The sequence below is a fragment of the Pelodiscus sinensis genome, chromosome 14 (assembly GCF_049634645.1).
Source record: "Pelodiscus sinensis isolate JC-2024 chromosome 14, ASM4963464v1, whole genome shotgun sequence".
Lineage (NCBI taxonomy): Eukaryota > Metazoa > Chordata > Testudines > Trionychidae > Pelodiscus > Pelodiscus sinensis.
Window position 1 is genome coordinate 4,628,610 of NC_134724.1, and position 12,536 is coordinate 4,641,145.

At 45.3% G+C, this 12,536-nt stretch overlaps 1 protein-coding gene across 4 annotated transcripts in view; it reads right to left on the minus strand.

Annotated features, from left to right (window-relative positions):
• Positions 1–2,976: 2,976 nt before the first annotated feature.
• Positions 2,977–12,536, minus strand: part of MAP2K1 (mitogen-activated protein kinase kinase 1) — an 84,723-nt gene continuing 75,163 nt past the window's right edge. For all 4 annotated transcript variants that reach the window (XM_014576602.3, XM_006129166.4, XM_006129167.4 and 1 more), the window contains 3 exons: positions 7,303–7,364; positions 6,149–6,194; positions 2,977–3,919 (listed from right to left, as the gene is read on the minus strand). In XM_014576602.3, coding sequence (XP_014432088.1) covers positions 3,806–3,919; positions 6,149–6,194; positions 7,303–7,364 — 222 coding nt within the window. In that variant the 3' untranslated portion in view covers positions 2,977–3,805. The remainder of the gene's footprint in view (positions 3,920–6,148; positions 6,195–7,302; positions 7,365–12,536) is intronic.

Sequence of the window (12,536 nt, forward strand, 5' to 3'; positions counted from 1 at the left end):
TAAACATGTCATAAGGCACATGGAACATGCTCAGATTCTGATAGGGGTGAGCATGACAAACTTGAATGGGATACAACAGTATTCAGATCTAAACTGAGTTTAATTGTTTCAGCCCAGTATTGACTGGGTTCTACTTGGACAGTCAGTACCGTATGTACTTGGTGTTCATCTAACCTACAATTATCTGACAGGCAGAATAATAGCAAGAAAGGAAGCCAGTTTTAATTTGTCTCTTTGCTTTTAAAACCATGGGGAGATATTCTTCCAAACTTCAGCCTACCTTTATGAGAGCTTGGTCAAAAGCTCTCTGAGCTTTTGCCATAAACCTAGTAGGTTTGGCAAAACTCAATTTTTAAAATAACTTAAACAGATATTTAAGATCTTTTTTTCTATTTTTAGTTATTTAAATTTTCTGTTGTGGGAAATAAAGCAGGGTTCAGATAATTACCGAATGACAGATGGTGAATCTCAATAACATATTGTGATCATCATGTCAACATATACAAATTAAATATCCACAAATCAAACTTAGTTCTCAAGCAGCATTTTTCTTTCTTTGCTTGTCTGTAAATTTATCAATGGAAATATTTTTTCATCTGTGTGTATGGTGACATTGCTTGACACTTACTGCTCAGCCTTCCAAGTCTGTGCATAGGATACATCTTATATACTGCAAAAGGTTTTCATCCTTTCAGAATGTGTTTTTTAAAGGTCATATTAATTTTAAAGCAGACTGATGCGGTTCTTAAAATTGCTTCCAGGGAAAGTTATTACTAACATACCTTGATTATATCCCTACCATTCCTTGATTATAATAGAGTCCAGCTGGCTAAACAGGTTCAAATAAGATAAGGGATCTAAATCTTTTCCTGTTCGTCTTACTAAATCTTTCTCAAATGTTTGTAAGTGTATGTGATCTTAAAGTTTACTTGCCTCTGCTGTAGGGAGCGGATGTGTGATTGACAAGAAAGGCTGTCTGAATATTTTTGATGGAGCTAGGACCAGAAAGCTCTAAAAATCCATCTGTTCTCATAAGATTTCCCAATGACTTGGGTTTCAGTGTTTTGGGGGCGGGGGTTCCCTTTTTTGCTATATTTCTACAGAATGCTCTCATTGAATAGTACCAGCGGCTAATCAAAAGGGCATTTTTAAAACACAGCTGAGCAAATACTAAACATGCAACCCTCACATAACATAATAAGGTAGGTATTGCTTTAAGCTTTTTAACAGCCAGAACTGGCTTCTTAACAAGAAACTTACTTGAAAAGGGGAATGGTTTCCCCAAATGTTAAATGTTCATTATTTGTTTTTTGATCATTTCAGTTGGTGTGTGCTTATTTATTACACTCCATCTCACAAATGCAGGATTTGTGCTATGTAATTTGGAAATGGTTAGTTATGTATTCAATACAGAATCCAGGTACTCAAACTATTGGGCTGTGTCTGCATTGGTGTGATCTTGCGCAAAAGCAGTTGCTTTTGCACAAAAACTTGCTGCCTGTCTACACTGGCCGCGAGTTCTTGCGCAAGAACACTGACGTTCTAATGTATGAAATCAGTGCTTCTTGTGGAAGAACTATGATGGTCCTGCTCAGGAATAAGCCTGCTTGTGCAACTGTTCTTGCGCAAGATGCCAGTGTACACAGGCAACAAGAATTTCTTGTGCAAGAAAGCCCTCTGGTTAAAATGGCCATGGGAGCTTTCTTGCGCAAGAGAGCGTCTACACTGGCAAGGATGCTCTTGTGCAAAAGGCACATGCCAGTGTAGATGCTCTCTTCTGGAAGAGTTTTTGCACAAGAACTATTCTGCAAAAGAGTTCTTGTGCAAAATCATGCCAGTGTAGACATAGCCTTGGACAGTACTTGCAAAATAGCACCTGACCACAACCACTAAAGGGCAGAAAAAAGTTCCTCTCCTCCCACAGCAACAGGCAAAATGAAAAGGGGCACTTGTTAATAAGCTTACCAGCAACTATAATTGAATCAACGTCTGATTTCACACAGCAGGTACAAATTGCAGCAAGTAGTACAGGTGGTAAAAATGGCCATACTGGGTCAGCCCAATGATCCATTCAACTCATTATCCTGTCTTCTGGCCGTGGCCAATGCTAGGTGCCCCAGAGGGAATTAATAGAACAGGTAATCATGAGTGATCCATCCCCTCTCTCACATTCCCAGATTCTGACACCATCCCTGCCCATCCTGGCTAACATATAGCCATTTGATAGACCTATCCTCCATAAATTTATCTAGTTCTTTTTTGAAACCTGTTATAATCTTGGCCTTCCTATCATCCTCTAGCAAGGAGTTCCACAGGTTGACTGGGTGTTTTAAGAAGAACTACTGCCTTTTGTTTGTTATAAACCTGCCTACTGTCATTTGGTGACCTAGTTCTTGTGTTATGAGAAGGCATAAACACCACTTTCTGTGGTGCACATTAGCACCAAACACAGGCAAGATTTAAGCACCGCTCTAGAAACAAATTGTAAACTGAAGGTCTGAGCCTCTGCCTCCTGTGTAAGAAAAAGTGCTCTGTTCAAGAATAGGGTATGTGATGCTCAGTCCATGTCTACATGGGGAAGAGAGCGGTTGTTTTGAAATAAAGTCCGTAGACTAAGGCCTAGAGAGAAGCTAGTAGTGAACTCCTTTTTCAGCCTGACCCAGGTAAGTGCATTATGTACTGTATGTCCAAAAAGAGGATTAGATTCCAATTCACTTCAACATAAGACAGTGCATAATGACCCTTAGTAGCAGAGAAAGTACAGGAGAAAATGCCTGTAAGGGCTTATGGTAATTGGAAGTGTGTTTGTGTAACATAATAGTATCAAACAGGTGCTTATTTCCTGAATATATTTCAACAGCTGTTTCATTTTGTGTGCACATACACCCTGCAACAAAGCTGTGTGCTCTTTTAGTTAAATTCCAGTTATTCCCAATTTACAGTGAGGAATTTAAAAATACCCATCCTCTAGAGAAGTTACTTGATAATATATTTATTAGTATAAGAGATTCAACTGCTAATCATCTGAAAGAATAAAGTGATTAAAAGGATTTTTCATACACTTTAGACACTATACACACAGTTCTCATAAGTCGTCTTTAGTTGGGTTAAAAGGAAGCAAGTCTGATGCACTTTTAGCTCTTGATTCTATAGGACATTCAAAAAATCTACTTTTAAAAAAATACCAATTAAAGGAGACACATACTAATAACCAATCCCAATGACAATACACTTAAAAATAAATATAGAAATATAAACAGAAGTCTAAAAGTAGTCATGATGCCCTGTGTATTATGGCAATACAGGACTCCTGCCCATTTAATTGGGAAGAGTTCTTTATGTAAAAGCAAGATCAGAACCATTATGACTGACTTTCTGAGATGCACAGTTTGATAACAGCAAAAGCATGCTTGACAAATATTGTTTAGGTGGATCCCTAACAACCTTGTCTGGGAGACTAGAGAAGCATGATTGAAGTACAACCAACTTACAAGGAATCCTGATAGAACTCAGTCTGGGACCATGTAGCCCTAGTGAGGTTTCCATTACAAAATGAATATCCACGTCCACTTAATCAGCAAGCACTGTAATTCAACATCTCACGCATTTTGGTCAGTTTAGTAAAAATAATCCAATACAACACCAATTAATTTAGGACAAAAATTTAAAACAAACATGATTTGGCACATGCTAGAACAGACTTCCTTCCTTAAGAGGTGAAATACATATCTGAACAGATACAAGCTTGAGAAATGAGACCAGAATAGCATCGTTTTAACAGATATTCAAGATTTGCTCTCAGTATTCAGATTCCAGCCGCGTGTGTAGGCGTACTAGGCTGGTTGAGGCCTATAGTCGAACAAAGCCATCCTGCAAAATCCACTTCCTCGGCTTCAGATCTTTTAATGAAAACATGAATCTATAATAAAGAGACAAAGAGAATGAGCTAAAGAACAGGATAATGAGTCTCAGATAAAAACAAAAGCATTTAAGATGATAACATAGAAATAAAGTCCAATTTACTTTCACCGTTCATGTTGTTTGGCCTTCTATTTTGCATTGCACGCAACATGATCTGATTAGAACAGATTAGCTCATTTCATATTTTGGATCTGATATGCTAGTATAATGAAGCAGTGTGTTGCAAAACACTCAAAGAACTCTGACGGTCACATACCATATATATGGTGTCTGACTATGTGATTACAGAGACAATCGCCTTAGTATGCAGTAAGTTTGAGTCACAACTATCCAAGATAGTGCACTGTATGACTTTACCTAAGTATTATGCCATCATACATAGTGCTATATTTCCTCTATATTAAGTGGTGGAAATAATCGGATTACTTTGCATGAAGTGAATGGAGTTTGCCCTGGCAGAGTAACTTGCAGAGTTAGAGACTAAGAACTGCAAATATGCTATATCCTTTGGTGTTAGATCTTCTAAAAATACTCTGATGGTAAAATAAGGGAAGCTGCATGTTCCCCCGAAACAGTCCAGAGTGGTCCAGTTGATAATGACCAGCCACAATTAAAGAGCATGGACTTAGTGGTTCTCTTCAGAGGAAGAGACAGTGTTTACTATATAGTTGAGAGTTTGCCTGCCTGCCTGCCTGTTCAAGAATGCTTCCTAAATGGCAAGAGCTAGGACCATCAAATTTGGGAGGCAGCTTCCTCTTATGCTAACTTAAAGCAAGGGCAGAGTTGGGTTGTGCCAGGACAGTGGGATGTGCTTAGAATGGGACTGCTTCTCAGCAAGCCATAGAGAAAAGAGACAAAATCACCAAGCAGGTGAAAGGGGCTGATTGGGGGTGCCCCCATTCTGGGACTGCCTCAGTCTCAGGCCTCCCACTTCCCAGGCACTCATTAGGGAAAGCGGAGAGGGATGAAGCTCCCCCCCACAATTCATATGGGGATATTGCTGGCTGTTCCCATTGCCATGGAGCAAGGGGAAAGTGCCCAGTTTGCTGCATTCCTCACTCTGGCTGAGGAACAAAAGGGGAAGATGAACCTGGGCCTGCGTCAGCCAGGGGACATGCACCCCTCCCCCCAGCTGTGCCCGCTGGAGCTGTAGGAGCCATAGAGGCATTTCTCATCTGGCCCCAAGCTGCTGCAGTGAGAGGGCTGGGACAGTCCTCCCTCCCAGGGGCAGTCTGCATAGTGAACCCCTCCTCCCCAACCCCAACACAGATCAATGGTTTTTATGAAGCACAGACATTTTCATTTTATTTTTCAAAAAAATAACCATCAATTGAGTTAAGGACCCAAGCAACACTGGGTAAATCTTCTAGTATTTTATAAACTGAATTACTAAATTAAAGCCAAGAGACCATTTAAACAGTGCAAAGGAAGTTTAAGGGGTGAATAAACAAGTATCAAAGATGTGTCTATTAAAATACAGGTTTTAAAAATGACAGACCCCAACACTTCTCAAATGTAAGGGACGAAAATAACTAGCTGGATCCCACTAAGGTCACAGTGCCTGCAGGGACCTTAAAGCTGCCTTTATGGGATAGCTAAGGACAGGTCTGCTGACAGAGGGGCACTTGCACAGGGCCTGGAAGCAGCAGCAGCCAGAAGCTGCAGGCCTTTGTCAACTGCTGCTGCACACAGCTTTGAGGGCTGGGGGGCGGTGTCCCAGTGCTGCGGTCCGGTCCGGGTGATGCTAAAGACTGACTGCCCTAGGCCCTGCCTCTTTGGCCCTCAGACCCACCCCTTCTGGGGGCCCAGAGCCAGCCTCCCCCCACCTTGCCCCAGCACCTGCTGTGGCTGGCTGAGGTAAATCTTAGAATGGCCACATTTTATGTCAGCTCTTACAAGCAGGTGGAGGGTGGGGAGGTGTTCTTGGGACACAAAAAACAGAGTTAGAGATTGAAGCACTCCACCAATCCCAGGCTGGCAGAATGGTCCCATGGTGGGACTCCTCAAACCAAAATTGTGCTAGGAGCCATTTTAATGTCCTACTGGCCACAGGATCACAAAAAGTGAAGAGGTGGCTTCCACCAGTCTTTGCCTTCCTCTCTGCTCGGGTGAGTGGAGAATTCTAGCTGGTGTCTTTGGAAGGACCAAGCTGCTAAGATCTATAGTACTGGGCTACCTAGAAAGGACAAGAACCTCTTAATAACTGAGCAAGGAGCTTTTCACTCACCATGAGTTGCTTCAAATCTGCTCTCTCTGCTGGATTTTTTATTAAGCTAAGAAAACATAAAAAGTTAATAGAAAATGTGCAAGGTATTGCTTAATTGTCTCTTGTAAAGGACAGGCTTTACCAGTAGCAGGTTATGATACATTTTTCAGTGTCCTGGCATTTTTCTTACTGCTTCTCCCCACCCCCCCACCCCAAGTATAATAGTGGTGCAATTCCCCCTGATACACTTAAAGATCTACGCCATTATTGGGTTTTTAGGTGTTCATAAATGGGTAGTAAAATTCATTCGAGGCTGCAACTTCATCTATGAAATTATCCTGGGCATTATTTGATGAGTGTGTTCTTTTGGGCACGGGTGCGGGGGGGAAGAAGGAGGTAAGAATTCCTGCAACTTGTGTGTTTAACTGATTTTCAGTGTGCAAAACCTGCAAATCCCTTTCCCCAGCATCATTCCTTGGACTGAGGAGGAGCCTGGGGACCTTGCTAAGCCTCTCAACTAGCAGGGGCTGCTGGCTATGTGTGTGTTGTAAATGTCCCCTTTTCTCCTTGGGAGCTGAAAATGCTGCTGTTGCAGTTAGTTAAGACCCTGAAGCCCTAGGAACAACAAAATAAGCTGCTAGTTTTGATAAATAGAAGTTAAAAATTAAAGGGAATTTTGCAAGTGTAAATTCCTATAGGAAGTCAATTCACATAGAAAACATCCCGTTCACTACACGTTGGATTAGTGGAGCAGTCACAGGGGACATAGGTTTTGGATAACTGGGAGACAGAACCAAGTACTAAAATTGTGGACAATTCAGAGCCTGATTCTGCAAACTCTACCTGTTGGATAGGATGCTTCCTAATTTGCCAAGGCTTCAACAGAATTACTCATGGCTGTAAGCACTACACCCAGTAGTAAGAATTTACAGGATCAGGCCCCAGGTTTGTACAGTATTCCCCCTTTGCAGCTGACATTCCATAAAGACCATTGACAATATGGAAACAATTGTTCACAGCTCCACAAAGTAGCAATGTTCACATTTGGAGAAGGAACTAATTTCTTAGCTTTGGGATCCTTTTAAAGCAACTATGTTTTCTGACTAGAGGGTAAAAGCCACATTCATGTCCCAGCAATGGTCCCCTTGAAACTTCCCACCTCACAAAACACTCACCATTTGTTCACAAAATCTTGAAATTCAGGAGAGAAAACACCATTGGGCAATTTTGGAGGTGGCTGAAAAGAAAATCAGTGGTAGATTAAAGCAAAGAATGAGTAATGCTCCAACATCTGAAGGGTTTTTTTTTCCTGTTATAAGTCTATATAGCTTCTTGTGCCCAGCGGCTATCTATGCTATCCTTCAGGGCTGAGGTGTCAGAGCAAAGCCAAGAAGACTCTTGCTTTCAGACTAGTGGAGATCAGACACACTGTGACACTTGATTTCAGAGATGAAAGCTGCTATTCTCCAACACTTTAGTCCCTGGCTGGCCGCTGCCACTGTATTTACCTGCACAGCCATGGATACTGGCGATTGCAGCTCCTGTTGGCCGTGGAGTGCCATTCCCAGCCAATGGGAGTAGCAAGGGCCGAGACACCACTTCCTGCAGCTCTTATTGGCCAGGAACGACAATCTGCAGCCAAATGGCAGCTGCGATCACCGATACATGCACGTAAATATAGTGGTGGCCCACCAGGACCTAGCCTAGTGGACCAGATCCAGCCAGCAGGCCGGTATTTGCCCACCTCTGCCATAAGGTGTATTTTACAAATTGGGGCACTCTCCATTCAAACATTTAGGGACAAGGTTTTCTCAACTCCTGTGAGGGCACAGGAAAAGAGGGAAAGAGTCGCTGTGCTCTGAGAGTCCATGAACTCTGAGGGCTCGTGGTGGGGTCAGAGCTCTGCCCTACACCCACCACAGTCAGCAGAACTAGCTGGTTGCAGATGGGAGTGCAAGTTGCACCCTGCATACACTAGGATTCTTCCCTCATTTCCTGCTTTTGCCAGAGCTGATCCAGGGCCCCGGATGGCAGCCCAGGAAGACAAGATGCTGCTGTTTTAAGTTCTGTGTTTTCTAACACTGCGTAGGAGGAGTCCATGTGACATTTAACCAGAGGTTTCCTGAGTCTCTGGGGGGGGGGGGGAAGACTACTGCAGGCAGCAATGCAACTAATGCTACTAATCCTACTAATGCTAGGCAGCCACAGTCAAAGCTTCACTTCTGGTGTATCTTTAGTGAAAGAAGAAAGCAAACTCTCCCCTGCCTTACTAGGCGGAAGGAAGCGTTTGGCTTTCAAAGGCTCCAAATTAACACTCTAATGTATTTATTTTTATTTATTTAAATATTTTTACCGCACCTCTCTATTTAAAATATTCGAGGCGGCTAATGTCCCCATGTTAGCTGTATGCTCTTCACCACCTTTCGCTTCTTTGGAAATGTTACCTGGCGATGACTGACTCGCCCCCGCACAGCTTATGTTTGTTTTTACGTAAGAACGGCCACACTGGGTCAGACCAAAGATCCATCTAGCCCAGTGTCCTCTCTAACAGTGGCCAATGCCAGGTGCCCCAGGGGGATTAAACAGAGCAGGTAAACAGCAAGTGATTCCTTTCCTATCATCCCTTTCCAGCCTCTAACCAACAGAGGCCAAGGACATCATTCCAACCCATCCTGGCTAATAGCCATTACTGGAATTATCCTCCATGAATTTACCTAGTTCTTTTTGAACCCTGTTAAAGTCCTGGTCTTCACCACATCCTCTGGCAAGGAGTTCCACAGGTTGACTGTGCGCTGCATGAAGAAAAACTTCCTTTTGTTTCTTTTAAACCTGCTACCTATTCATTTCATTTGGTGACCCCTAATTCTATGTATAGCTGCCAGCAATGAGGGCTTCAAGCAGCCCTCCAGCAAGTAGGTCCTGTAGGGTTTGATTTGTACACATTGCCGTTTTTCATGGCAGGGGGTGGCAATTTAGAAAACATCTTTGTTTGCATGCGATTTCTAGCCTAATGTAAACATCCCACCACAGGCAATGAAGGCACTCAGGTTCTGTATTCAAAATCATAATCTAAAATCCAAGCATTTGGATAAAACAGGAGTTATTTAATGTAAAGCTGAGGAGACACTGCCTTCCCCCCCATGTTGTTAACCACCACAGTGGTCCACAACCAGAGGACTCCTCCTAGGCAGGGGAAGGAGAGGGGCACCAGCCCCACCCCCCTGCCCAAAGAGCCAGGACAACCCCTTCTGCCCCAACCCCTGCCTTTCCCTGCCCCTACTCCACTGCCCACCCTTCCTCCTCACTCCTCCTCTTCCCCCCAGCCCAGGCGACCGGAGGAACTAACAGGGCTGCAGGGCGGGGCGGTGCCAGCAGCAGGAGACCGCAACGCACAGTCCCTGCATTCACTGGCAGCAGTGGTGGGGAAAGCGCAGGGAGGCGTCTCTGGTCCGTGCTGTTTCCCCTTCCAGGGCGTGCTGGGGCAGTCCTCCATCTTGCCTGGAGCGGTGCAGCCAGGGCCACACACCCTGTGCTTTCCCTGCTGCTGCTGCCAATGAACACAGGAAGGGGAGACCTGCCACTGCTGGTGCCAGCCTTCCAGCTGCTAGCCCCCTGCCAGCTGCTGGCCAGCCCTGATCCCTTGCCTTGGGGGTGCATGTAGCCCCACATACACCCACCACATGTCCTCTATGTTCACAACCAGGGAGCTAGGATCTGCCAAAACAAACCAGAGAGCAGAGCCAGTGTTAGATTGTGAGGCCTGGGGCTGAAGACCGAGCCCCACTGCCCTGGGTTGAAGCTAAAGGTTGAGCAACTTAACTTTGCGGGTCCCTTGTGCTAGGAGGCCCCAGACAACTGCCCTGCTTGCTACCCCCTAATGCCACCCCTGCCTTTGGATTTCCTGGTCATGCAGAAGAAGAGTTGCTGTGGCAGCTGCTGTGGAGTTTTTACAGCATGTTGGAGGGTGAGGGGGGCTCAGAAAGCAACAGAACCACTGAACTCCAGGACGAGCATTAAATCTATACACTTATGTCAAACACACTAGGGAGTAAGTTCATGTACAGGAGCAATGGGCCTGTGCGTCTGCACACAGCTCCTCATGCAAGTGTTTGCACAAGCAGGGCCGGAGTGTACTGAGTAAGCCCGCAGCAGCTGCACTTCAGGCAGGAAAACGTAGCCTTAGCGTTGCCATGGTAACGCCTGGGCACTCGCGTTTACTATGGAACGAGAAGTGTTTGCAGGGTCATGGACTCGGCAGTAAGTCGGAGTTTGAAACAATTTTCTACCTACATTGCTAATGGGCTGTAAACATGAATCCTCAGTGAGTTCTTATTTAAAAAAAAAAAAAAGGAAGACAGAGGCAGGTTCTTTGTGAGGATGATGAAAGTACAAGGGTTTGCACGCACACGCGTTCATTTGTAGCCAGACTCGTCTCATTCCATCGCAGTGTCTGACGACTAAAGGCAGCGAGGAATAAAGAGCAGGAGCCAAATATCAGCCAGGAGGTTTTAACATCATTTTCACTCCACGGGGCAAGATTCCGCAGTGACACACAATTTTAAGTCTATGCCACGGATCAAGGAGAGGCACTGTAAGCTCTCTAAACTAGGAGCATGCCAGGCATTCAGTCATGTAGCAACAGATGCAGTAACGTAACCAGTAGCTCAGGTAAAATCTTGTACCTGAGGAGAACCGAACATTCACGCTGACTGGTGCTGCAGGACCATTCGTTGTTTTTTCGTTTTTTGGTAATTATGAGTGTCCTAGAAATGCCTGGCTGTGGATCGCTGGTACTCATATGTAGTTTCTTTGACTTTAGTACAGGGAAAGGTAAAACAACAGCCCCCTGTCCCGCGGCCCCAGCACGCTGTTCAAAGCGGCTAGCTGTGGGAGGCACCTGCTCTCAGCGCACCGCGCACCCAGGAGGGTGCTTCACACACTGCCCCCACCCCAGCACAGTCCCACAACTCTCATTGGTCAGAAACCAGCCAACAGGAGTCGCCTGCGCCATGCTTGTAGCACAGGGAATGTGTGGAAGCCACTTCCCCCTCAAGGAGCATGCGGCACACAGAGAGCACAGGACCCCTCAGCCAGTTGCACTGAGGGGTGTGCAGCGGCGCAGAAGACAGGGAACCTGCCTGAGGCTCATGCTGGGCTGCTGCCAAGGAGCCACCTAGGGTAAGCACCTGCTGACAAGCACCTGCACCTGGCACTCCACTCCCCTTCTTCCTACAACGCTCTGCCCCTCTCCTGTATCCCTGCCCCAGGTCACAACTCAAATCCTGTATGCATCCCACTTCTGCACCCCCATCCCCATCCCAGGCCACAATCCAAACCCTCTGCACCCATAGCCCCTCTAACCCAATCCCCTGCCCCATGTCACAACCCAAACACCCTCCTGTACCTCTGCCCCAGGTCAGAATCCTCTCCTGCATCTATACACTCTCCCAGACCTTGCACCCCCTCCTACATCCCAATGCCCTACCCCAGATCACAATCCTCTCCTTCACCCAAATTCCCTCCCAGGCCCCCCACTCCCTCCTGCACTCCCATCCCCTATCCAGAACTCCTTTCTTCCTCCAACCACCATCACAGACCAGACACCTCTCCCATTAATATCATGGACATGTGTGGCCCTTGACTCTTGGAGTGGGCCTCCCTTTCAAAAATTATTGCCCACCTCTGCTTTAGTGGTTAGTAGTTTGTTGATTCTTTGATACTGGGATTTCTCTTGTTCTTTATGGCAGGTCAGCCCTTGCCAGTGCATAGAAGAAACTATAAGGACACAAGCACTGGAATTATGTGAGTTTAGTTGTAGCTGGGGAGTCAGAACTTGATAGCAAATTCTAACAAGTATTTGTGTCCTAAAACATAAAACCACCACTTCAAAACTGACATCCTCTAACAGTGTAGCTAAACTTTTAGGCTGTGTCTACATTGGCACCCTTTTCTGGAAAAGGGATGCTAATGAGACAAGTCAGAATTGCAAATGCCGCGGGGGATTTAAAATATCCCCCCCGGCATTTGCATGAACACGGCTGCCGCTTTTTTCCGGCTCGGGGCTTTGCCGGAGAAAAGCGCCAGTCTAGACGGGATCTTTCGGAAAATAAAGCCTTTTCCGGAAGATCCCTTATTCCTCTTAAAATCAGGAATAAGGGATCTTCCAGAAAAGGCTTTATTTTCCGAAAGATCCCATCTAGACTGGCGCTTTTCTCCGGCAAAGCCCCGAGCCGGAAAAAAGCGGCAGCCGTGTTCATGCAAATGCCGCGGGGGATATTTAAATCCCCCGCGGCATTTGCAATTCTGACTTGTCTCATTAGCATCCTTTTTCCGGAAAAGGGTGCCAATGTAGACACAGCCTTACTGTATAGCCGTAACAATTAACGTGGTAAAACAGAGATAGTTATGG